Below are 25,830 nucleotides of genomic sequence, written 5' to 3'. Positions count from 1 at the left end.
ACATATTCGTTTCATTGTGCTTTGATGATTCGGCAAGTCGTGAGATTGTTGCTGTCTACGATTATCCTGACAGTTCCGCTGGGTCACATGACAGTGCAAAGGGAGGAACAACACACCCGACTTGTGAGGAAGAGGAGATGGCGGAGCTGTGCTAGTTTCGAGTGTTAGCGTACAGTATCAATATTATATACGGCTCACAGTTTGACAAACAAGTGATCATTTTCAAACACTCAACTTCCATCCAGGATGACCGAGCAAATCAGCAACGTTAGATATCAGGAGGTACGTTTATTTTAAATTTTTATGACAACCCAATAAAATTATCTAACAGCTAACGTTAGCTAGCCAGGAATGGAAAACGAAACGGCGACTGTTATGACTTCGGTCCAGTTTAGCAAACGTTATAGCTCAATATGTCTTGAAAATGTAACTTGACAGTTTGGGTAACAAGTTAGCTTGCTACTTCGTTTATGGTGGTTAAGTGTAGCTAACTAGCTAAATTTAAAAGGACGGGCCACAGGCCCATTTGTTAAATGTCCAACACTCATTGGCCATTGCAAGGCTTATCCGTGGAATATGTTGTTGTGAACATAAACGAAGTACCTACCAGTATTTAGATTAACTAGCTAGTTAGCTACCACAATCATAGTGATATTGAAATGTATCAAGATTGCACAAGAACCCACTACTATCGCTAGCTAGTAGGTAGGCCTACATTAATTGCTAGTTGTAGACAGTCAATCTGAGACTAATACCAGAGAGGTATAACACAAAACATGATAAATTAGCCAGTTTACTCGCCTAAATATAATGAAATAACTTTTTTTTCCTAGACGAACTTGAAATGGTCATGGTCAAATTGATTGAACAACCGAAAACGCATCCAGTGTCTTAAGTATTTATTCCCTTTTTTTCCACATTGTAACAAAAAAAGTGGGATTAAAAATGATTTAACAGTCAATGTTGGTCAGTAATCTACACAAAATACTCTGTCAAAGTGGAAGAAAAATTCTAACATTTTATAAAAAATAAAACATCTTGATTAGATAAATATTAAACCTACTGAGTCAATAGATGTTAGAATTACCTTTGGCAGTGATTAGTTGTTAGTGGTGTTAGTCTTTCTGGGTAAATCTATAAGAGTTTTGCACACCTGGATTGTACAATATTTGCACACTAGTATTACAAAAAATATTCAAGCTCTAACAAGTTGGTCATAGATCATTTCTTGGCGGCCATTTTCAAGTCTTGCCATAGATTTTCAAGAATATTTAAGTCAACTGTAACTAGGCCACTGGGGAACATTCAATGTCATCATGTTAAGCAACTCCAGTGTATATTTGGCCTTGTGTTTTAGGTTATTGTCTTGCTGAAAGGTGAATTTGTCTCCCAGTGTCTGTCGGAAAGCAGATTGAACCAGATTTTCCTGGAGGATTTTGTCTGTCCTTAGCTCTATTCTGTTTATTTTTAGCATTAACTCCCTAGTCCTTGCCGATGACAAGGCTACCCATAACATGTTACAGCCACCACCATACTTGAAAATATGAAAAGTGGTACTCAGTAATGTGTTGTTGGATTTGCCCCAAACATAACGCTTTGTATTCAGGACATAAAGTTCATTTGTTGGCCATTTTTCTTTTTGCCATTTTTGCCTACTTTCGTGCCTTATTGCAAACAGGATGCATGTTTTGGAATATTTTTTTTTCTTCCTGTACAGGCTTCCTTCTTTTTGCTCTGTCATTTAAGTTAGTATTGTTGATCAAAACCCAGTTTTCTCCTATCACAGCCATTAAACTCTGTAACCATGAGCCTTCCTCTCCGGTAACTGAGTTAGGAAGGACGTCTGTATCTTTGTAGTGACTGGGTGTATTGATACACCATCCAAAGTGTAATTAATTACTTCACCATGCTCAAAGGGATATTCAATATCTGCATCTTTTTTTTAAATGATTGTTTACCCTTCTACCAATAGGTGCCATTTGTGAGGCATTGTAAAATCTCCCTGGTCTTTGTGGTTGAATCTGTGAAATTCAATGCTCGACTGAGGGACCTTACAATTATCTGTATGTGTGGGCTACAGAGATGGAGGTAGTTATTCACAAATCATGTTAAACACCATTATTGCGCACAGTGAGGACATGCAACTTATTATCTACTTGTTAAGCCAATGTTTACTCCTAAACTTATTTAGGCTTGCTATAACAAAGAGTTTGAATACTTATTGACTGAAGACATTAAAGCTTTTCCTTTTGAAATAATTTGGAAAAACAAAATTACACTTTGACATTAAGGGGTTGACATTAAGGGGTAGGCCAGTAACAGAAAATCTCAATTTAATCATCCATTTTAAATTCAGTCTGTAACACAACAAAATGTGGAAAAAGTCAATGGCTTTGAATACTTTCTGAAGGCACTCGTATCTATATTTAGTTTTCCTAATGAACCAGATAAATCTGTAGTTATTTCTGGTTGTTTATCAAAGTTAGCTGGCTAACTCATTGATATTTCTGGTTGTTTATCAAAGTTAGCTGGCTAACTCATTGATCTTGCTTCGTAGGATTCCCCTCGGGTATCAAAGGTTCCTGTCATGTCACTGATGGGGTGTTGCCAGTCAATTTGTCTCACTAGGAAATAGATGAAAGATTATATCAAATCAAAATGTATTGGTCACATGCACGTGTTTAGCAGATGTTATTGCGGGTGTAGCGAAATGCTTGTGTTTCTTGTGCAGTAATATCTAACAATTTCACAACATATACCTAATACACACACATCTAAGGAATGGAATTAAGAATATATAAATATATGGACGAGCAATGTCAGAGCAGCATAGACTAAGATACAGTATATACAGTATATACCTTAGCCAAATACATTTAAACTCAGTTTTTAACAAAACTGACATTTAATCCTAGTAAAAATTACCTGTCTTAGGTCAGTTAGGATCACCACTTTATTTTAAGAATGTGAATTGTCAGAATAATAGTGGAGAGAATTATTTATTTCAGCTTTTATTTCTTTCACCACATTCCCAGTGGGTCAGAAGTTTACATGCACTCAATTAGTATTTGGTAGCATTGCCTTTTAAATTGTTTAACTTGGGTCAAATGTTTTGGGTAGCGTTCCACAAGCTTCCCAAAATAAGTTAGGTGAATTTTGGCCCATTCCTCCTGACAGAGCTGATGTAACGGAGTCAGGTTTGTAGGCCTCCTTGCACGCACACGCCTTTTACAGTTCTGCCCAAACATTTTCTATATGATTGAGGTCAGGGCTTTGTGATGGCCACTCCAATACCCTGACTTTGTTGTCCTTAAGCCATTTTGCCACAACTTTGGAAGTATGATTGGGGTCATTGTCCATTTGGAAGACCCATTTGCGACCAAGCTTTAACTTCCTGACTGATGTCTAGAGATGTTGCTTCAATATATCCACATCATTTTCCTGCATCATGATGCCATCTATTTTGTGCACCAGTCCCTCTTGCAGCACAACATGATGCTGCCACCCCCGTGCTTCATGGTTGGGATGGTGTTCTTCGGCTTGCAAGCTTCCCCCTTTTTCCTCCAAACATAACGATGGTCATTATGGTCATTAACGATGTCAATTATAGGACTCGTTTTACTGTGGATATAGATACTTTTGTACCTGTTTCCTCCAGCATCTTCACAAGGTCCTTTGCTGCTGTAATGGGATTGATTTGCACTTTTCGCACCAAAGTACGTTCATCTCTAGTAGAGGTCGACCGATTATGATTTTTCGACGCCGATACCGTTTATTGGAGGGCCAAAAAAAAAGCCGATACCGATTAATCGGCCGATTTATTATGTTTTTTTATATATATATATATATACACACACACACACACACACACAGCTCTGAAGTGACAACGATACTGAAGAGTCTGCTTAGGAGACAAATACTCTCAACTGTTTGAATAATAAAAATAGAGTTTAAGTTACCTGTGATGAATGCTGAAAACAAAAACTGTAATTTCTATATGCAGGAAATCCTATTTTAATAATGGGCATGGTAAGAATTGACTACCAAAGTGCGAGTCATAATTCCCATGACACCTTCTAGCAAAATCTGAAAAGTGGTTCCTTCATTTATTCCATAGGATATTTTTAGATTAACTTAAAATAAGGTCTGTGTTTGGTTTAGGCTTACACCACCTTGCCAATTTTATAACTGTGTAGATATCCATAGGATATAACTCTGATCAATATATTTTTTTTTTGTAGAGTGGATTTATGAAAATATGTTGAGAAACGTTACCTAGTGAGATTTACACGGGTATCAAAACGCCGAGGCGGTTTAAGCACAAAACACAGACCTTATTTGAAGTAGATCAAGACGTTCTCTATGGAAGACATGAACGGTAAAATAACGAAGGAACCCCTTTCAAGTTCAGCCGCAAGTTATTACAGGAATTATGACGCGTCAACTATTTCTCTCTAAACCATATACCTTTGACTATTACGAGCCTGCTGCTGCCTACCACCGCTCAGTCAGACTGCTCTATCAAACATCAAATCATAGACTTAACTATAATATAATAAACCTTAGTTTCCGGATTTGACCATATTAATGATCTATCATCTCGAAAACATTATTCTTTCAGTGACATACGGAACCGTTCCGTATTTTATCTAACGGGTGGCATCCATAAGTCTAAATATTCCTGTTACATCGCACAACCTACAATGTTATTTCATAGTAACGTAAAATTCTGGCAAATTAGTTCGCAACGAGCCAGATTTTGTATACCCTGATTCTGCGTGCAACGAACGCAAGAGAACTGACACAATTTCACCTGGTTAATATTGCCTGCTAACCTGGATTTCTTTTAGCCAAATATGCAGGTTTAAAAATATATACTTCTGTGTATTGATTTTAAGAAAGGCATTGATGTTTATGGTTAGGTACAGTCGTGCAACGATTGTGTTTTTTTTTTGCAAATGCGCTTTTGTTAAATCATCCCCGTTTGGCGAAGTCGGCTGTCTTTGTTAGGAAGAAATAGTCTTCACAGTTCGCAACAAGCCAGGCGGCCCAAACTGCTGCATATACCCTGACTCTGTTTGCAAGAGAAGTGACACATTTTCCCTAGTTAAAAGAAATTCATGTTAGCAGGCAATATTAACTAAATATGCAGGTTTAAAAATATATACTTGTGTATTGATTTTAAGAAAGACATTGATGTTTATGGTTAGGTACACGTCGGAGCAAAGACAGTCCTTTTTCGCGAATGCGCACCACATCGATTATATGCAAAGCAGGATAGGCTAGATAAACTAGTAATATCATCAACCATGTGTAGTTAACTAGTGTTTATGATTGATTGTTTTTTTATAAGATAAGTTTAATGCTAGCTAGCAACTTACCTTTGGCAACGTAAAGCAGGTGGTTCGAGCGTTGGGCTAGTTAACGTAAGGTTGCATCCCCAAGCTGACAAGGTAAAAATCTGTCGTTCTGCCCCTGAACAAGGCAGTTCCTAGGCCGTCATTGAAAATAAGAATGTGTTCTTGAACTGACTTGCCTAGTTAAATAAAGGTAAAAAAAAAAAAAAATCGGCAAATCGGTGGCCAAAAATACCGATTACCGATTGTTATGAAAACTTGAAATCGGCCCTAATTAATCGGCCATTCCGATTAATCGGTCGACCTCTAATCTCTAGGAGACAGAACGCGTCTCCTTCCGGAGCGGTATGACGGCTGCGTGGTCCCATTGTGTTTATACTTGCGTACTATTGTTTGTACAGTTGAACGTGGTACCTTCAGGCATTTGGAAATTGCTCCCAAGGATGAACCAGAATTTTCTTCTGTGGTCTTGGCTGATTTCTTTTTATTTTCCCATGATGTCAAGCAAAGAGGCACTGAGTTTGAAGGTAGGCCTTGTAATACATCCACAGGTACACCTCCAATTGACTCAAATGATGTCAATTAGCCTATTGGAAGCTTCGAAAGCCATGACATAATTTCTGGGAATTTTCCAAGCTGTTTAAAGGCACAGTCAACTTAGTGTATGTAAACTTCTGACCCACTGGAATTGTGATACAGTGAATTATAAGTGAAGTAATCTGTCTGAAACAATTGTTGGAAAAATTACTTGTCTTGCTCAAAGTAGATGTCCTAACCGACTTGCCAAAACTATAGTTTGTTGACAAGAAATTTGTGGAGTGGTTGAAAAATGAGTTTTAATGACTCCAGCCTGTGTATGTAAACTTCCAACTTCAACTGTACATATGAGATGAGTAATGCAAAATATGTAAACATTATTAAAGTGGCTAGTGTTTCATTTATTAAAGTGGCCAGTGATTTCAAGTCTATGTATATAGGCTGCAGCCTCTCTAATGTGCTAGTGATGGCTATTTAACAGTCTGAAGGCCTTGAGATAGAAGCTGTTTTCAGTCTCTCAGTCCCAGCTTTGATGCACCTGTACTGGCCTCGCCTTCTGGATGATTGTGGTGTGAACAGGCAGTGGCTCGGGTGGTTGTTGTCCTTGATGATCTTTTTGGCCTTCCTGTGACATCGGGGGCTGTAGGTTTCCTGGAGGGAAGGTAGTTTTCCCCCAGTGATGCATTGGGCAGACAGCACCACCCTCTGGAGAGCCCTTCAGTTGAGGGCGGTGCAGTTGCCGTACCAGGCGGTGATACGGCCAGACAGGATGCTCTCAATTGTACATCTGTACAAGTTTGTGGGGGTTTTAGGAGGTGCTGTTGCGCCGCTTTCACCACACTGTGGGTGGACCATTTTAGTTTGTCAGTGATGTGTGCTGGGGAACTTGAATCTTTCCGCCTTCTCCACTGTGGTCCCGTCGATGTGGATAGGGGGTGCTCCCTCTGCTCTTTCCTGAAGTCCAGGATCATCTTCTTTTGTTGAGTGAGAGGTTATTTACCTGGTACCACACTCCCAGGGTCCTCACCTCCTCCCTGAAGGCTGTCTCGTCATTGTTGGTAATCAGGCCTACTACTGTTGTGGCGTCTGCAAACTTGATGATTGAGTTGGAGGCGTGCGTGTCCACACAGTCATGTGTGAACAGGGAGTACAGGAGGGGGCTGAGCACGCATCCTTGTGGGGCCCCAGTGTTGAAGATCAGTGGAGTTGTTGTTTCCTACATTCACCACCTAGGGGTGGCCCGTCAGGAAGCCCAGGACCCAGTTGCACATGGCGTGGTTCAGACCCAGGGCCTCAAGCTCAGTGATGAGCTTGGAGGGTACTATGGTGTTGAATGCTAAGCTGTAGTCAATTAACAGCATTACATAGGTATTCCTCTTGGCAAGATGGGTTAGGGCAGTGCGATCGCGATTGTGTCGTCTGTGGCTCTATTGGGGCGGTAAGCAAATTTAAGTGGGTCTAGGGTGACAGGTAAGGGGGAGGTGATATGATCCTTGACTAGTCTCTCAAAGCACTTCATGATGACAGACGTGAGTGCTACGGGGCAGTAGTCATTTAGTTCAGTTACCTTTGATTTCTTGGGTACAGGAACAATGGTGGCCATCTTGAAGAATGTGGGGACAGCAGACTGGGATAGGGAGAGATTGAATATGTCCGTAAACACACCCGCCAGCTGGTCTGTGCATGCTCTGAGGACGTGGCTAGGGATGCCGTCTGGGCCGGCAGCCTTGCGAGGGTTAACAAATTTAAATGTCTTACTCACGTCGGCCACGGAGAAGGAGAGCACATAGTCCTTGGTAGCGGCCGCGTCGGTGGCACTGTATTAACCTCAAAGTGGGCAAAGAAGGTGTTGAGTTTGTCTGGAAGCAAGATGTCGGTGTCCGTGACGTGGCTGGTTTTCCTTTTTGCAGTCCGTGATTGTCTGTAGACGCTGCCACATAAGTCTCGTGTCTGAGCCATTGAATTGCGACTCCACTTTGTCTCTACACTGACGTTTTGCCTGTTTGATAGCCTTACAGAGGGAATAACTACACTGTTTATATTCTGCTTTGTTTCCAATCAACTTGCCATGGTTAAATGCGGTGGTTCTTGCTTTTCAGTTACCACATTAATTCATTTTTTGGTATAAGCACAGAAGCAGCTAGATAAATTACTCTCTCAGCATTGGTCACAGACAGAATAGTGCAACAGCAGCATCATCCCACTGACCGTTTGTGTGTGTGTGTTGCTCTGGCCCGTTCCTTCAGCTGTTGAATGAGGAGGAGCCAGCAGCAGCCCAGCCCCCCCAGGAGGAAGCAGCTGTCCTGGATGCTCCCCCCCCGTACAGCAGCATCTCCGCTGCCAACGCAGGTAATTGTCCTCTGTCCATCCATAGCACTACACACAGTAACTGGCAAAATATTGACTAATCTCATATGACAATGGGGGTGGAGGACCATTGCAGATGCAAGTCAGGATATTGTTCTCGGTGTCTCTAGTGCTCAAAAGGAAAGGCTACGGTACAAAGCTGTGGTGTTGGGTGGTCTCTCAACATTCATCTTGCTACTAGCCATCACTAATGTGCTGTGTCACGCATGTTTTAGTTTTCTGCACCTTTCCATTTCCCTTCCAGCGTTCTTTGACTACAAGGAGGATGCAGGCAGGTTCCCCAACCCCCCGTCCTACAACGTGGCTACCACACTGCCCTCCTATGATGAAGCAGAGAGGACCAAAGCAGAGACCGGCGTCCCTCTGGTCCCTGGCAGGGTCATGGTATGTCTGTCCTCCTTTCACAGAGATATTCATTGATTGAGTTATTTTTCATTGAGAGCCTTCCTCCTCAACAAACATGTTTGGACCATCATCATTTGAAGATGTTTGACAACCGAAACATACATTTCCTATTTCTCCCTTCAGGAGGATGAGTTTGACGATGCTGACCAGCTGCGGATAGGGAACGATGGCATCTTCATGCTCACCTTCTTCAGTAAGTCTTCTCTGTTTCCTGTACAGTGTAGGGATTGTTATGGGTGGACAATGCCTGTCTGTATCTCATGCCTACACTAAACAAATCAACTAAATAAGTCAAGCCAGGGATTTGTCCAACCGGTTCATAAGGAGGATGTTTGTGATTTTAGAAAAGCTGTTGTATAATCTTCCACAAAGCATCATGGTCTATGTGTGGTGAACAGCAAGCATGTTAACTGATGTGCAACTTCCTCATTAGTGGTCTATGATTGATTGGTTAATTGATTGATTGTCCTCTCTTTTCTCCAGTGGCATTCCTGTTCAATTGGATTGGTTTCTTCCTGTCCTTCTGTCTGACCACTTCTGCAGCCGGCCGCTACGGAGCCATCTCTGGGTTTGGCCTGTCTCTCATCAAATGGGTTCTCATAGTCAGGGTAAGATCAACACACGCAACCTTACAAGGTAGGGGTGGTATACAGAAGATGGCCCTATTTGGTAAAATACCAAGTCCATATTATGGCAAAAACAGCGCAAAGAGAAACGACAATCCATCATTACTTTATTTGTGCAGTCACAAAAACCATCAAGCGCTAAGATGAAACTGGGTCTCTTTTGGACCGCCACAGGAATGGAAGACCCAGAGTAACCTCTGCTGCAGAGGATAAGTTCATTAGAGTTACCAGCCTCAGAAATTGAGAGTTCAGTTAACAGACATATCTCAACATCAACTGTTCAGAGGAGACTGCGTGAATCAGGCCTTCATGGTTGAATTGCTGCAGAGAAACTACTAAAGGACACCAACAATAAGAAGAGACTTGCTTGGGCCAAGAAACACGAGCAATGGACATTAGACCGGTGGAAATCTGTCCTTTGGTCTGATGAGTCCAAATTAGAGATTTTTGGTTTCAACCGCCGTGTCTTTGTCAGACACCGAGTAGGTGAACGGATGCTCTCTGCATGTGTTGTTCCCACCGTGAAGCATGGAGGAAGAGGTGTGATGGTGTCGGGGTGCTTTGCTGGTGACACTGCCAGTGATTTATTTAGAATTCAAGGCACACTTACCCAGCATTCTGCAGCGATACTCCATCCCATCTTTTTTGCTCTTAGTGGGATTATCACTTGTTTTTCAACAGGACAATGACCCAACACACCTCCAGGCTGTGTAAGGGCTATTTTACCAAGAAGGAGAGTGATGGAGTGCTGCATCAGATGACCTGTCCTCCACAATTACCCGACCTTAACCCAATTGAGATGGTTTGGTATGAGTTGGACTGCAGAGTGAAGGAAAAGCAGCCAAGTGCTCAGCATATGGGAACTCCTTCAAGACTGTTGGAAAAGCATTCCAGGTGAAGCTGGTTAAGAGTACCAAGAGTGTGCAAAGCTGTCATCAAGGCAAAGGGTGGATACTTTGAAGAATCTAAAAGATATTTAGATTTTCTTTTAACACTTTTTGGTTATTAAATGATTCCATTTGTGTTATTTCATAGTTTTGATGTCTTCACTATTATTCTACAATGTAGAAAATAGTAAAAAATTAAGAAAAACCCTTGAATGAACAGGTGTGCCCAAACTTTTGACTGGTATTATATATATATTTGCCTTCATTATCTTCCCCTAACCTTACCACCCTTCCCCTAACCTTACCACCCCTCCCCTAATTGGAGTAAACTAATGGACAACAACACTTAGGCTTCTACTTCCAGCTTATACATACAATATACAGTGCATTTGGAAAGTATTCTGACCCCTTCCCTTTTTCCACATTTTGTTACGTTACAGCCTTATTCTAAAATAGATAAAATAAAATATTGTTGAGGCACAGATCTAGAGAAGGGTACCAAAAAATGTCTGCAACATTGGTCCCCTAGAACACAGTGGCCTCCATCATTCTTAAGGGGAGAAGGGCCTTGGTCAGGGAGGTGACCAGGAACCCGATGGTCACTCTTGCAGAGTTTGTCTGTGGAGATGGGAGAACCTTCTAGAAGGACAGTCATCTCTGCAGCACTTCACCAATCAGGACTTTATGGTAGAGTGGCCAAACTGAAGCCACTCCTCAGTAAAAGGCACATGACAGCCACTTGGAGTTTACCAAAAGGCACCTAAAGGACTCTGACCATGAGAAACAAGATTGAACTCTATGACCAGAATGACAAGCGCCACGTCTGGAGGAAACCTGGCACCATCTCTACGGTGAAGTATGGTGGTGGCAATCATGCTGTGGGGATGTTTTTCGGCGGCAGAAACTGGGAGACTAGTCAGGATTGAGGGAAAGATGAACGGGGCAAAGTAGAGAGAACTTTGATGAAAACCTGCTCCAGAGCACTCAGGACCTCAGACTGGAGTCTCCAAATACAGGTGTGCCAAGCTTGTAGTGTCATACCCAAGAAGACTCAAGGCTGTAATCGCTGCCAAAGGTGCTTCAACAAAGTACTGAATACTTATGTAAATGTGATGTTTCTGATTAAAAAAAAAGAGATAAATTTGCAAAAATGTATAAACTGGTTTTGCTTTGTCATTATGGGGTATTGTGTGTAGATTTATGGGGGGGGGGGGGAGAAACTATTGAATACATTTTAAAATAAGTCTAATGTACCAAAATGTGGAAAAAGTCAAGGGTTCTGAATACTTTCCCGAATGCACTGTACAATTTTCGTTTGTTTTTAGTTCCATCCTTTTAGTTGTACCCTCAACCCCTCTCAACTATCTCTGAAGACCAAGTTCTATTTGCCATATATTTTCAAATGTACTGTGATGTTTCACAAAAGTTCTGAACCTTTCTATTCTCATAGTTTCTACAGATTATTAATTAAAGATAAATAATTTTGCAAATATTATTATTATTAATCGATTGACTATGACTTTTCAGATCACCCAGTAGTGCTATCTGCATATTTAGCTCCAGGTAAATGTGGCAGTTCTTCAGCCATTCCTGAACCTGCAACCCAAAAACCAGCTTACATATGATTTAATGATTCTCTCTCTTCACAGCTGCATCTACAGAGCTGGGACGGTTGTATCCCCATGTATAGAATTCTCACTGTGCTGCGGGGCATTCAGGCTTTTGTTCCTGCACTAAATCCTTTGGAATGCTACTGTGTGTACGACTGGTCTCCTAATGTTATTTTACTGTCTTTTGAACGTTCCAGTTTTCCACCTACTTCCCTGGCTACTTTGATGGGCAGTACTGGTTGTGGTGGGTGTTCCTGGCTTTGGGTAAGTGGAGCTTAAGTCTGAGCTCTATTTGAATGATTTAATGTGTGAAAGATGATCATGGAACGGATGCTGTTGTCTGTCTGTGACTCTCCAGGCTTCATGCTGTTTGTCAGAGGGTTCGTCAACTACTCCCGGGTTCGCAAAATGGCCGACCCTACTTACGCCACACTTCCTCGAACGAGAGTCCTGTTCATCTACTGAAGGTGAGGCTCTAATTCACACAGCATTCCTGTGTTACAGCAGAATAAGACCGTATCAAATCATAAGCCTGGTCCTTTATTAATAAATAAAATAATTAGTACTGGTAATCTACCAAATCATATTGATTCTCTGCACTCACTAGTTTCCTTCCAATGTAGTCTGCCGACTCGGTACCGGTACCCGCTGTATATAGCCTCGTTATTGTTATTTTATTGCTACTTTTTAAATATCTTTTTAACTTTAGTTTATTTGGTAAATATTTTCTTAACTCTTTCTTGAACTGCGTTGTTGGTTAAGGGCTTGTAAGTAAGCATTTCACGGTAAGGTCTACACTTGTTGTATTCGGCGCATGTGACAAATAAATGTTGATTTGATTTACATGTAAATATACCATAAACAAACATGGTCCATAGTAAACCAACCTTCCTCCTACAGAGATACTGATCTCCTCCTTTAACGTACCTCCTGTTTTACTTTTCACACAGCTGAATAAACACAACGTCCCAGGATCTGGATAAAGAATCCTGGATGTTTGAAAAGAAACATACCGACAAAAAGCAACAACTGCAGAAGTCTAAAACCAAACTACTCAAAATACCCATCACGACGCGGCAGGATGAAAAAAAAAAAAATATTCTTGATGAAGACAACTCTTGTAACATTCAGGAATTAAATACGTTTGTTTTATTATTCTATTTGAAAACTTCATAAATGGATTATGGTAGTCATTTTAACTATGTATTCATTAGTGGTGAATGTTAAGTGCTATTTTATATTTTTCAGTCTGTAATGTATGGGTAATGCCTTACATCGTTTGATGGTAGTGTACTAGCATGCATCTGCCCCTCAAGCCAATAGGGATCAGTCTTATTTCAGTAACACTTTATTCAAAGCCCGCCGTTATAATGCACAATAACTTGTCATAAAGCACCTATATGTTTTGTTATTAGTTCATAGTAATCATGAGATCAACCAGTTGAGGATGGATTTTTTTTTTGTCACATATGGCATTACAATTTGAGTTTGTAATAAAACATGTTTTATACATGCTTATAACAAGTAATAATGCACAATACCTGTTGGCCCCATATGAAGGGTTACCCTTATTTCTAGCCAATAGAGAGCAGAGTTCTTTGCTAAATTTTGAATCAACATGAATTATTCCTATAAGACAGAATCCTACCTTTTTATATGTGCACATACCTCAAACGTAAAGTATCGTACGTGCAGATCGGAAGGTTAAAAATGTTGTACAAGTCATGCAGTTTTATTGTTTTAGTTTAGAGAATTAACACATTCGGTATGGAAACTAACTATGATGCTATCAGAGAATTTAAGCAGCTGCACTTTTAGAAACATAGCACTAAAACCCCAGGGAGTTTCTTCCAATGGTAACTGGACATATCATCCACACAAACAACTATACATGACCAAATGGTAGTACCTGTAGTTATTGAGTGAGTATAGCATGTTCATAAGGGTGATATGGCAATTTATAAGTGGTCTATGACCATAATAATTAGATTTAGTAAGAAGACAAGAAATTATACTCGTTGATCTTTCTCTTTTAGGCAATTGTTGGCATATTGTTAACTAAATTCTTTCAAACCTGCTCTTAACGACCCCCCCTCGTATGCCGTCCAGTCTGCTTTAAACCAGTTGTTTAGATTTCTTGCTTAGCCCTTATGTGTAATGGTACAGCTAAGATCCTAACCCAGTCCTAGTTCACACACATCTCTGATATCTGTGTGAACTAGTAGTACAGCTGCATCCTGGGGATTTTATTATGAGATGTTTTAAATTGTAAAAAGCTTCATGTCTAATAAATGTGACTTTTTAAAAGCGAGATTTGATCATCTCTGTTGCAGGTTGTTGTGTAGCATTGACATCTTGTGGTTGAAAGACTCAATGACTGGACTGCAACAGTTCCCCCAGAGGGGCTTATGAATGTACAGTATGTGATTTCTTATCCATCAGCTTTCTATAAGATATTTAAATATGCCATTTAGCAGACCCTTATCTTAAACGAATGACAGTAATGCATGCATGCATTTTGCATACGGCTGGTCCCGGGAATCTAACCAAATATCCTGGCGTTGCAAGCTCTGTGCTGTACCAACTGAGCTACAGAGGACCACCGCGAGCGATAGTCATATCACATCAGTAGAGGTATACATTCTAGATATCTATAGTCATATCACATCAGTAGAGGTATACATTCTAGATATCTATAGTCATATCACATCAGTAGAGGTATACATTCTAGATGTCTATAGTTATATCACATCAGTAGCGGTATACATTCTAGATGTCTATAGTCATATCACATCAGTAGAGGTATACATTCTAGATGTCTAGCTAGCGGCTTGGAGTCTCGTAGTGTGGAATGCCTAATTTGGTGAAGTTTTAGCATGATTCTACCAGTCAGCTGTCCATCATATAGCTACAACAGTTTATACAGATGACAGCATTTATACAGGTCAGTGAAGACATTTGTAACTGCTGTTATAACCTGCAACTCAAGCTTCATGCTAGTTGAAATTTCAAATACTGTTTGTTGAGCCTGTCTACAATTTCCCAATGAGCACTTTGGAATGGATGTGTCTAAAATGGCAACCTATTCCCAATATAGTGCACTACATTTGACCATTTGACACACCCCTGGACTTACAACCTTCACTCCCCTGTGCCCTCTAGTCACCGTGGCAAGAAGAAGATGGCCTTCTGCCCTATGGGGGTTCTGGAGTCTAGCTTGGGTTTCCCATTCTTCTTCAGTCCCACGTAGCAGCTCCTCTCCTGGTACTTCTGGGCCTTGTACGTGTTGTAGTGGTTCACCATCTTCTCCAGGAAATAACACGGATCAGTTACTATCGACTACATGGGAGAGACACAAACACAGTCAGAATACAATCACAAACATATGCTGATTGTTGATTAGATTACCTGGGGGTGGTCAAAGGCTCTAGGTAGTCCAAAACAGATTGGTAAGGCTCTAGGTAGTCCAAAACAGATTGGTAAGGCTCTAGGTAGTCCAAAACGGATTGGTAAGGCTCTAGGTAGTCCAAAACGGATTGGTAAGGCTCTAGGTAGTCCAAAACGGATTGGTAAGGCTCTAGGTAGTCCAAAACGGATTGGTAAGGCTCTAGGTAGTCCAAAACGGATTGGTAAGGCTCTAGGTAGTCCAAAACGGATTGGTAAGGCTCTAGGTAGTCCAAAACGGATTGGTAAGGCTCTAGGTAGTCCAAAACGGATTGGTAAGGCTCTAGGTAGTCCAAAACAGATTGGTAAGGCTCTAGGTAGTCCAAAACGGATTGGTAAGGCTCTAGGTAGTCCAAAACAGATTGGTAAGGCTCTAGGTAGTCCAAAACAGATTGGTAAGGTAGTATTAAAATGTTTGAGTGATGCAAAATAATTATTTGAATGATGATGATAATTGTAAATGTCTCCTGTCACGATCCTAAATGAATGTGTTGACATCAATGTTAAAACAGCACTGTTTCTGTGACCTTTGTCTCGGTTAGTTAGGGAGGGTGAAGGGGTCACCATGACAACATGGTCATACAGACACCATGACAACATGGTCATACAGACACTTTAATACTTACTGAACTACATAGTTTTGGCTAAGGGCCAAGTAGCGTCCTGCCTGTCCCCTGGATGACAACCAACACCATGGTCCACAGATTTCACCCTCAGGCCCCCGCCTCCCCCACAACTAACAAAAGAAGTTCAACAGAAGCATTCCAACCATCCTTAAAAATAATCTTCCACATGATAACAAAGACACAAACTAGAAGGACAAACCTGAGAGGAGATAAGTAGAGAACAGACTAAAATAAACAGTGACGTAGACAGCATGTGGAAGTTAGTTACTACAAATCAGACCAATAAACTACAAATCAAACCAATAAACTACAAATCAGACCAATAAACTACAAATCAAACCAATAAACTACAAATCAAACCAATAAGCTACAAATCAGACCAATAAGCTAGAAATCAAACCAATAAACTACAAATCAGACCAATAAACTACAAATCAAACCAATAAGCTACAAATCAAACCAATAAGCTACAAATCAGACCAATAAGCTAGAAATCAAACCAATAAGCTACAAATCAAACCAATAAGCTACAAATCAGACCAATAAGCTACAAATCAGACCAATAAGCTACAAATCAAACCAATAAGCTACAAATCAGACCAATAAGCTACAAATCAGACCAATAAGCTACAAATCAAACCAATAAGCTACAAATCAAACCAATAAACTACAAATCAGACCAATAAGCTACAAATCAAACCAATAAACTACAAATCAGACCAATAAACTACAAATCAAACCAATAAGCTACAAATCAAACCAATAAGCTACAAATCAAACCAATAAGCTACAAATCAAACCAATAAGCTACAAATCAAACCAATAAGCTACAAATCAAACCAAGCCAAGTAGCATCCTGCCTGTCCCCTGGATGACAACCAACACCATGGTCCACAGATTTCACCCTCAGGCCCCCACCTCCCCCACAACTAACAAAAGAAGTTCAACAGAAGCATTCCAACCATCCTTAAAAATAATCTTCCACATGATAACAAAGACACAAACTAGAAGGACAAACCTGAGAGGAGATAAGTAGAGAACAGACTAAAATAAACAGTGACGTAGACAGCATGTGGAAGTTAGTTACAATTTGAAACCCTGGGGTTAGCTACCTTTTGTTGTTTTTGCAGATTGGTTATCATGGCATTATGCAACGTTCAAAGTCTTTTCTTTTAAGAAAAGTCTAATCTATATAGCCTCAGTATGAATGGTAGATGTTATGCAAATGAGAGCTTTTAATAACAGTAGCATATTACTAATAACATTGTCTGTAGATATGCAAGACTATTTCCTAAGCACATAACCAGCTGTGTTGTTGCAGTGTAAATATATCCCACACATAACCAGCTGCGTTGTTGCAGTGTAAATATATCCCACACATAACCAGCTGTGTTGTTGCAGTGTAAATATATTCCACACATAACCAGCTGTGTTGTTGCAGTGTAAATGCATAACCAGCTGTGTTGTTGCAGTGTAAATATATCCCACGCATAACCAGCTGTGTTGTTGCAGTGTAAATATATTCCACGCATAACCAGCTGCGTTGTTGCAGTGTAAATATATCCCACGCATAACCAGCTGCGTTGTTGCAGTGTAAATATATCCCACGCATAACCAGCTGCGTTGTTGCAGTGTAAATATATCCCACACATAACCAGCTGCGTTGTTGCAGTGTAAATATATCCCACACATAACCAGCTGCGTTGTTGCAGTGTAAATATATCCCACACATAACCAGCTGCATTGTTGCAGTGTAAATATATCCCACACATAACCAGCTGCGTTGTTGCAGTGTAAATATATCCCACACAAAACCAGCTGCGTTGTTGCAGTGTAAATATATCCCACACATAACCAGCTGTGTTAATATATCCCACACATTCCTATCATGTAATTCACACCCACATTGCCCTTATTATTGAGCCATAACATAATTATGGGTCAATATTACAATGTGGGAGACTGAGGATTTATCTTTGAAGTTTAAAAGTATGAGCCTCAATGTCAATTATGTTAAGTCGATTGTGAACATTTGCAAACCATTAACTCATGCATCAACAAATGTATTACTGTTGAATATGAAGATAAATACAAGCTTCTTGATTACATGAACAATTTAATAAACAAAATAATAGCCAAATTAATGACAGATTTTTGTATTATTGACATAGTGGATTTTGTGTTCTCAAATGAAAAAAATACTGAAATATTCTACTATTTCTGGTCTTACTGTGAATGTCATTCTCGTCCCTCTTGCCTCCCACCGTCCCATCCGGGAGAATCTGCAGATGATGTCCGCCATTCATGCAGTATAGGCGGGTCAGTTTTATTATTCTCGAGCAGATTACTTCAGAATCTCAGAGCCCGGTCCAAGATCTGGAATCTGGCATAGGAGCTACAGCCAAGATCTGTTTGTGGCATCAACCATACAGTACAAACATATCTGGAATCAGGCTCAAGGGCCTTAATAAGAAAAAAAGCAGTTTTCTCCCAACATTATAACTGGCTTTGGGGCACCAAGTATTGTCATCATAGAAATTCTGATACCAAGAGACTAACAGTAGCAATATTAGACTGATATGAAAGTGGAGGTTGGTGTCAAAGACATTAAAAACTATTTCCATAAACTGGAATAATCCCCTGGCAGCTAGCAAAGGAAATATTTTAATAAAGTCCTTAGTCATCCAAAAGGTTACAAATCAAACCAATAAGCTAGAAATCAAACCAATAAGCTAGAAATCAAACCAATAAGCTACAAATCAGACCAATAAGCTAGAAATCAAACCAATAAACTACAAATCAAACCAATAAGCTACAAATCAGACCAATAAACTACAAATCAAACCAATAAACTACAAATCAGACCAATAAACTACAAATCAAACCAATAAACTACAAATCAGACCAATAAACTACAAATCAAACCAATAAACTACAAATCAGACCAATAAACTACAAATCAAACCAATAAGCTACAAATCAGACCAATAAGCTAGAAATCAAACCAATAAACTACAAATCAAACCAATAAGCTACAAATCAGACCAATAAGCTACAAATCACACCAATAAGCTACAAATCAAACCAATAAACTACAAATCAGACCAATAAACTACAAATCAAACCAATAAGCTACAAATCAAACCAATAAGCTACAAATCAGACCAATAAGCTACAAATCAATCCAATAAGCTACAAATCAAACCAATAAACTACAAATCAAACCAATAAGCTACAAATCAAACCAATAAACTACAAATCAAACCAATAAACTACAAATCAAACCAATAAACTACAAATCAAACCAATAAGCTACAAATCAAACCAATAAGCTACAAATCAAACCAATATGCACCAGAATGGAAAAGCCCCTTTATTGCTGAATTATCATAATGTGATTATTAAAAGTAGAAGGTAAGCATTTTCATTGGTCAGAAGAAGTGAGGTAACATCATGATCAATCTGCAAACAATTTCTTGTTTTGAAAAGGTACCACACAAAACGAAGACGTAGTTCAACATTTAATGGAAGGAAAAGCATCAACATGACCTACTACAGATGAGCAATAATACAGAGGATATAGAAAACTATTATTATTTGTGGAAGAAATACAACAAATTGTTTTTTTCTTTACTTTTGGATTATATGTACATAATTGAAATTGTGTACAAGCAAAACAAATAAGCTTCAAAGAAAAGCATATACCAGTGAATACTCATCGTTCTGCCCTTGATAATACGTTTCAAAAGTTAAAGGCTGCATATGTTTTATACAAAATAGAATTTCAAAACAATATTTGGGACAGTGGAAATTGTTAGGTTCAAACTGGTTGATTTTTTTTCGTGTGAACTTTTTGACTGACTACTATATTCATAATATTAGTACACAACATTTGACCAAAGCTATACAAAAAAAAAGAAATATAAAACGTGTTATAGAACAAAAAGTCCTGTACGTCTGTCGTTCCAAGAGCTACTAAAACTACAGGAAAATATGCTGAACTTTGAGTCTGGATTTGCTTTGGCCACCTTGTAGAAAAATCTAATATACTGGAACTGTGTTGTCTAAATAAATGGTATATATTGACACTATTGAAAGGTTTCCTGAAAATCTGTCCTGCAGAGAAATACAGAAAATAGTTCACTAAAGTGAAAGTGAACATTTTCTGTCTAAAATAGCTTATTGTAAAAGGAAAAAAAAGAAATGACATAGTACATGTCTATAATCTCTTGTTTAGAGCAACAAGTAAGTCATGTATTTGTATTGCATATTTTCAGATTTCCTTGTCAAAAATGTACTGTATGATACAATTTCACAGAGACCAATACATTTTTTGGGATTAGGAGAGGTGAGTAGTTTGTGGTTTCATACTTGTTATATGAAAGGCAACAGCAGAGAACAACTTGTAGCCACACTGAATGTGAAAGTAACCCAGAAGAAATCCACAAGCTGTTTAGATAGGGAGAACTAATTTGCTGGTTTTGCTCAACTATATTTGTATCACCATTTGAAATAAAATAAAATATTTTCTTTTAGGATAGATTGGGAAGTTAACAATGGCTAACCAAGTAGTGAGAACATCAAATTACTTTGGCATGTCCAGTATGTATGAAACTAACTTACCTGAATGGCCAGGTGAGCTTTTATTTAACCTGACTGTTAATTAATGAATGTCACAAAAACACACAATGTTGGGAATCAAAACTGAATGTTTTTGGTTTTAAACAGTTCCATCAGTGAACATAGATGACCACATACATTTTTAACCCATGACAACAACCTGAGTATGGTCTAGTTGTTCTTAAAAATCACTAATGTATAGCTTCTTATTAGATGTTGGCATAGTGTATGAAAAGAATAAAATAGATGTCATTTTTCCAACACGTAAATAGACCAATGACAGCAAAAAAATAGCTAGCATTGTATTTTTAATGCCAGTTCAGTGAAAAGTTAAGGTCTCGGGTTAACAATTCCCCTCAAATGTCCGGCATCACCATACATTTTTAGAATGTCTCCTGGTTTTTGTCTCTTCCTTTAAACCAGTGACTGGATTTAACCAGGTATGTTGCCCTCTCAGAGCAACTAGGAACATTAATGGATTAAATACGTGCCAGGAGTTAGGAAGAGTAACCAGTAGACGCTATGCCCTCCCTCGAGGACATCAGTTATCCCCGCCTGGCCTAGTACAGAGATTCACATTCATTTTGATACCTGGGTTGGTTTGTGTTTTACGGGAGAAAAGAACAAAAAATCTGCACAGAAGCAAAACATGAATGACAAAGCAGGGAAATGTTTTTGGTGACAACATGATGACAAAATCATCAAATATTACAAATTCATGTTGGACTCATTAAACTACCTAAGTACATGTGTATAGAAAGGGTTTGTTAGACTTAAAGGGTCAACTTGCTATCTATACTTATGCTAGGGAATCTCTAGTGTGGATGAAAACACTAATAATCCATTCAATCCACGGTGGACATAAGCGCTTTAAGTAGTCCCCCCCCCCCTCATCTTTTTCTGAAATAAACACTGACAACTGTTAAAAGGAGGACTGTTTTCCAAACCTGAAAAAAAGAAAGTAAAAGTTAAAGTTTGGCACTGAAAGTCCCAGAGGACAGAAGATGGAGCTATGCCCTCATCAACTAAGCTACATCCCAAATGGCATCCTATTCCCTATTTCATGCACTACTTTGGACCAGAGCCCTCCTCTGGTCATAAGTAACACACTACAAAGGGAACAGGGTGTCATTTGGGACGACACACAGTTTGAGTGCAAAACACAAGATGACAGAGAAGGATGTTAGTACTAAGTGCTTTACTGGAAAACGTTTGAGTAAAACACACACAAAGAGCTAAGACGTAAGCAAGGTGCCTAGGTGGGTAAGAGGTTGTCCTAGAACACGGTCCACCAGTGTCAGTTCTCTACAACCCCCTGTGTATTGCTGGTTCGTCTCATAAAATGGTCAAATTGTCTGATATGTCATGACATGTCACTGTTGCCAGAATATAAGCGCTATAAAATGACTCTTTAGGGATCAATAATGACAAGTTACCCATGTTTCATTCACATACCACTCTACTATCCATTCAAACACACCTGTGTGCATATAGAGTATTGAGGGTCAACACTGAAGCCCTCTGCCTTTCCTAAAGTGACCAAGAACTACTGTACAACAAAATTCAAGAACTGCCATATTCCCATCAAATATTACGGTTAGGGAAACCATAGCAACCAGCCTGGTTTTGGGGCCATCGATGCGTTCTCAAACTCTCTATTTTTGATTGGCTGACGCATCTCTCTCTCCAGCACATTCCAACAATGACAATGGGCAAAAAAACTACTAGCAAAACAACAGTTAAAACAAAAGCAACAGGAAGAAGTTCACTGACTGACGGCTGGTAGCCAAGTGGTTAGAGCGTTGGGCCAGTAACCAAAAGGTTGCTGGATCGAATCCCCGAGCTGATAAGGTAAAAATCTGTCGTTCTGCCCCCGAACAAGGCAGTTAACCCACTGTTCCCCGATAGGCCGTCATTGTAAATAATAATTTGTTAACTGAATTGCCTAGTTAAATAAAGGTTACATTTAAAAACATTTTGCTGACAAAAATAACTGAAGTTCAATGGTGACAATTAATAGCTTCCTTCTACAAACATCCAATAGAGTTAAAGCCATCTTTTCTACTACTTACTTTCACATTCTCTCATTTTAGTAGGGGGGGGGGCATAGTGCTAAAATAGTATTTAAAATAGAGACGTGTACAAGAGATCGGGAAGGGAATACTGTATGCAGATTGGGAGTATTATTAGATCGATTGATATCACACTGAGAATCCATAACTGAGCTGCAATAGCAACAGACAAACACGGCAGCCATTTTAAAAAGGAAAACTGACTGCAACTGCATGTAATAGGAAGAAAACAATCACATACACTGAGGGTCAACCATGATGGTGAAAGAAGAATATCCTCGGATAGTTAGAGAACGGCTAAAATCAGACGTCAAGCTAAAAAGGCACATCTTTTCTCTCCCTTTTTCTGATCGACGGTGTGTGTGTAAACCTGGCAGCCAGCGTGTAGCCTAAACGTAGACAAAGATAGGTCTGTGAATTGTGTACTGTACGCTTTCATTACAAAAACAACAATTTCATAATGTTATGCCTGACTTTTAAAAAAAAGCGATGCAAACATGCTTTTGAAAAGACAGTTACGAACAAAACAAGATGTTTTATGTCATGTGACTTGATAACCAACTCTGTTACAACAAGGTCCTAAACACGACAGTAGGTAGAGGAATACCCAGTAGCTAAACCTGTGGGATAACAGCATAAGAGTTATAGTTATAGTGTTACCTTTGCTGAGGTAAGAAATGACCTGTATAATAAACTGTATAAACTGTGGCAGCAGAAACTTAGATGTAAAAAATAGGATCTTAATAATCTGTACATAGATACTTGTTTAATCTAGATATTGTTAAATTCTGAGGGTGATACACCTGAGAAAACATGAATGGTTAGTTTATTTCAATCCTTGATTATCTTTTAAACTTAAGAAAACATTTATTTCTACTGTTATACTGCATACTGGATCATAGATGTTAAACGAAACAAAAAACCTCTGTGCTCTTTCCCTCTCGTCTTCTGCCTCTTGACAAATCTCTCCTTCCTCCTCCATGTTTCATCCCCAAATCCCCAAACCCTTGTACTTTGTATACTTTCTCCCAAAACAGCATCTCCTCTTCTGTTCTCTCTTCTTCCCGGTCTCCCTCTGTCAGGGGAAGGTGAGGGGATTTTAAGGCATTGTGTCTTGGTGGCGGAAGCACCACACAGTCATTTCTGGTGGAAGAGGAGGGGCTTGACGCTCCCGGCTTTGAATTTTGGTAACTGGTTGCTGATGATCTCTGCTAACATCTCTGGGAACTCCACCGACAGAGACTTGTTGACGAACGTGTAGAAGCAGAAGTTCAGCAGCCCACCAACCATCTAAAGGGAAAGCAACACATTTGACATGTTTATTTACTGTTTATATATATATATAAATATATTTATAACGTTTGAGTAAAATTTCCCCATATATTTATATATATTTATATTTATAGTTGAGGCCTATGCAATACCCTGATGCATTTTGCGCTCAAATCTCCGACAGCTGAACTGAACTGAGAGGTGGACAATTATTGTTTTAGGAAAGTAAAATAACTTAATATTTATTTATATATATATATATGTATCGTATTTCATATACCTTTGCCTATTGGATGGTCTTATAGGCACTTTAGTCTTGCTAGTGTAACAGTATAGCTTCCGTCCCTCTCCTCGCTCCTACCTGGGCTTGAACCAGGAACACATCGACAACAGCCACCCTCGAAGCAGCGTTACCCATGCAGAGCAAGGGGAACAACTACTCCAAGTCTCAGAGCGAGTGACGTTTGAAACGCTATTAGTGCGCACCCGGCTAACTAGCTAGCCATTTCACATCGGTTACACCAGCCTAATCTTGGGAGTTGACAGGCTTAAAGTCATAAACAGCGCAATGCTTGAAGCATTGCGAAGAGCTGCTGGCAAAACGCACGAAAGTGCTATTTTGAATGAATGCTTACGAGCCTGCTGGTGCCTACCATCGCTCAGTCAGAATGCTCTATCAAATCATAGACTTAATTATAACACACAGAAATACGAGCCTTAGGTCATTAATATGGTTGGAAGTTTACATACACCTTAGCCAAGTACATTTAAACTCAGTTTTTCACAATTTCTGACATTTAATCCTAGTCAAAATTCCCTGTCTTAGGTCAGTTAGGATCACCACTTTATTTTAAGAATGTGAAATGTCAGAATAATACTAGAGAGAATGATTTATTTCAGCTTTTATTTCTTTCATCACATTCCCAGTGGGTCAGAAGTTTACATACACTCAATTAGTATTTGGTAGCATTGCCTTTAAATTGTTTAACTTGGGTCAAATGTTTTGGGTAGCATTCCACAAGCTTCCCACAATACGTTGGGTGAATTTTGGCCCATTCCTCCTGACAAAGCTAGTGTAACTGAGTCAGGTCTGTAGGCCTCCTCGCTTGTACATGCTTTTTCAGTTCTGCCCACAAATTTTCTTTAGGATTGAGGTCAGGGCTTTGTGATGGCCACTCCAATACCTTGACTTTGTTGTCCTTAAGCCATTTTTCCACAACTTTGGAAGTATGCTTGGGGTCATTGTCCATTTGGAAGACCCATTTGCGATCAAGCTTTAACTTCCTGACTGATGTCTTGGGATGTTGCTTCAATATATCCACATAATTTTCCTCCCTCATGATGCCATCTATTTTGTGAAGTACACCAGTCCCTCCTGCAGCAAAGCACCCCCACAACATGATGCTATCACCCCCGTGCTTCACGGTTGGGATGGTGTTCTTCGGCTTGCAAGCCTCCCCCTTTTCCTCCAAACATAATGATGGTCATTATGGCCAAACAGTTATATTTTTGTTTCATCAGACCAGAGGATATTCTCCAAAAAGTACGATCTTTGTCCCCATGTGCAGTTGCAAACCGTAGTCTGGCTTTTTTATGGCGGTTTTGGAGCAGTGGCTTCTTCCTTGCTGAGTGGCCTTTCAGGTTATGTGATATAGGACTCGTTTTTCTGTGGATATAGATACTTTTGTACCCGTTTCCTCCAGCATCTTCACAAGGTCCTTTGCTGTTGTTCTGGGATTGATTTGCACTTTTCTCACCAAAGTACGTTCATCTCTAGGAGACAGAACGTGTCTCTGTCCTGAGCGGTATGACGGCTGCGTGGTCCCATGGTGTTTATACTTGCGTAGTATGTGTGTACAGATAAACGTGGTACCTTCAGGTGTTTGGAAATTGCTCCCAAGGATGAACCAGACTTGTGGAGGTCCACAATTTATTTTTTTAAGTCTTGGCTGATTTCTTTTGATTTCCCCATGATGTCAAGCAAAGAGGCACTGAGTTTGAAGGTAG

The 25,830-nt window shown here is 39.6% G+C and overlaps 3 protein-coding genes across 5 annotated transcripts in view; 1 reads left to right on the top strand and 2 right to left on the bottom strand.

Annotated features, from left to right (window-relative positions):
• Window positions 1-10: 10 nt before the first annotated feature.
• LOC106612225 (NEDD4 family-interacting protein 1-like) lies at window positions 11-14,100 on the top strand. Of its 2 annotated transcripts, XM_014213198.2 has the most exons (8): window positions 13-282; window positions 8,141-8,243; window positions 8,506-8,645; window positions 8,790-8,859; window positions 9,150-9,274; window positions 11,987-12,053; window positions 12,148-12,256; window positions 12,740-14,100. In XM_014213198.2, the coding sequence occupies exons 1-7, from the start codon at window positions 247-249 to the stop codon at window positions 12,252-12,254; spliced, it is 648 nt and encodes a 215-aa protein (XP_014068673.1). In that variant the 5' UTR covers window positions 13-246; the 3' UTR covers window positions 12,255-12,256; window positions 12,740-14,100. The 2 variants fall into 2 exon arrangements, with proteins under 2 accessions (XP_014068674.1, XP_014068673.1); XM_014213199.2 differs by lacking the exon at window positions 12,740-14,100 and having other exon boundaries at window positions 11-282; window positions 12,148-12,260.
• Window positions 14,101-14,144: 44 nt separating this feature from the next.
• On the bottom strand, window positions 14,145-21,919 carry LOC106612222 (putative fibroblast growth factor 1). The gene is made up of 3 exons (XM_045724995.1): window positions 21,916-21,919; window positions 18,025-18,206; window positions 14,145-15,128 (listed from the first exon to the last, which is right to left on the bottom strand). The coding sequence occupies exons 1-3, from the start codon at window positions 21,917-21,919 to the stop codon at window positions 14,952-14,954; spliced, it is 363 nt and encodes a 120-aa protein (XP_045580951.1). The 3' UTR covers window positions 14,145-14,951.
• Window positions 19,368-25,830, bottom strand: part of LOC106612223 (glucocorticoid receptor) — an 84,425-nt gene continuing 77,962 nt past the window's right edge. For both annotated transcript variants that reach the window (XM_045724203.1, XM_045724204.1), the window contains exon 10: window positions 19,368-23,841. In XM_045724203.1, coding sequence (XP_045580159.1) covers window positions 23,689-23,841 — 153 coding nt within the window. In that variant the 3' untranslated portion in view covers window positions 19,368-23,688. The remainder of the gene's footprint in view (window positions 23,842-25,830) is intronic.

The sequence above is a fragment of the Salmo salar genome, chromosome ssa09 (assembly GCF_905237065.1).
Source record: "Salmo salar chromosome ssa09, Ssal_v3.1, whole genome shotgun sequence".
Classification (NCBI taxonomy): Eukaryota; Metazoa; Chordata; class Actinopteri; order Salmoniformes; family Salmonidae; genus Salmo; species Salmo salar.
Note: the sequence above shows the minus strand (reverse complement) of the source record. Positions and strands in the feature narration are given on the sequence as shown.

Excerpts from the sequence above, each read along its gene's own strand:
- LOC106612222 (XM_045724995.1), bottom strand. Across the intron at positions 15,129-18,024 it reads GAACACAAAATCCACTATGT|TCGATAGTAACTGATCCGTG; the intron begins CAATAATACAAA and ends TCTCCCATGTAG.
- LOC106612225 (XM_014213198.2), top strand. The coding sequence starts at position 247 with ATGACCGAGCAAATCAGCAACGTTAGATATCAGGAG. Across the intron at positions 8,646-8,789 it reads TGGTCCCTGGCAGGGTCATG|GAGGATGAGTTTGACGATGC; the intron begins GTATGTCTGTCC and ends TTCTCCCTTCAG. Across the intron at positions 9,275-11,986 it reads AATGGGTTCTCATAGTCAGG|TTTTCCACCTACTTCCCTGG; the intron begins GTAAGATCAACA and ends TGAACGTTCCAG.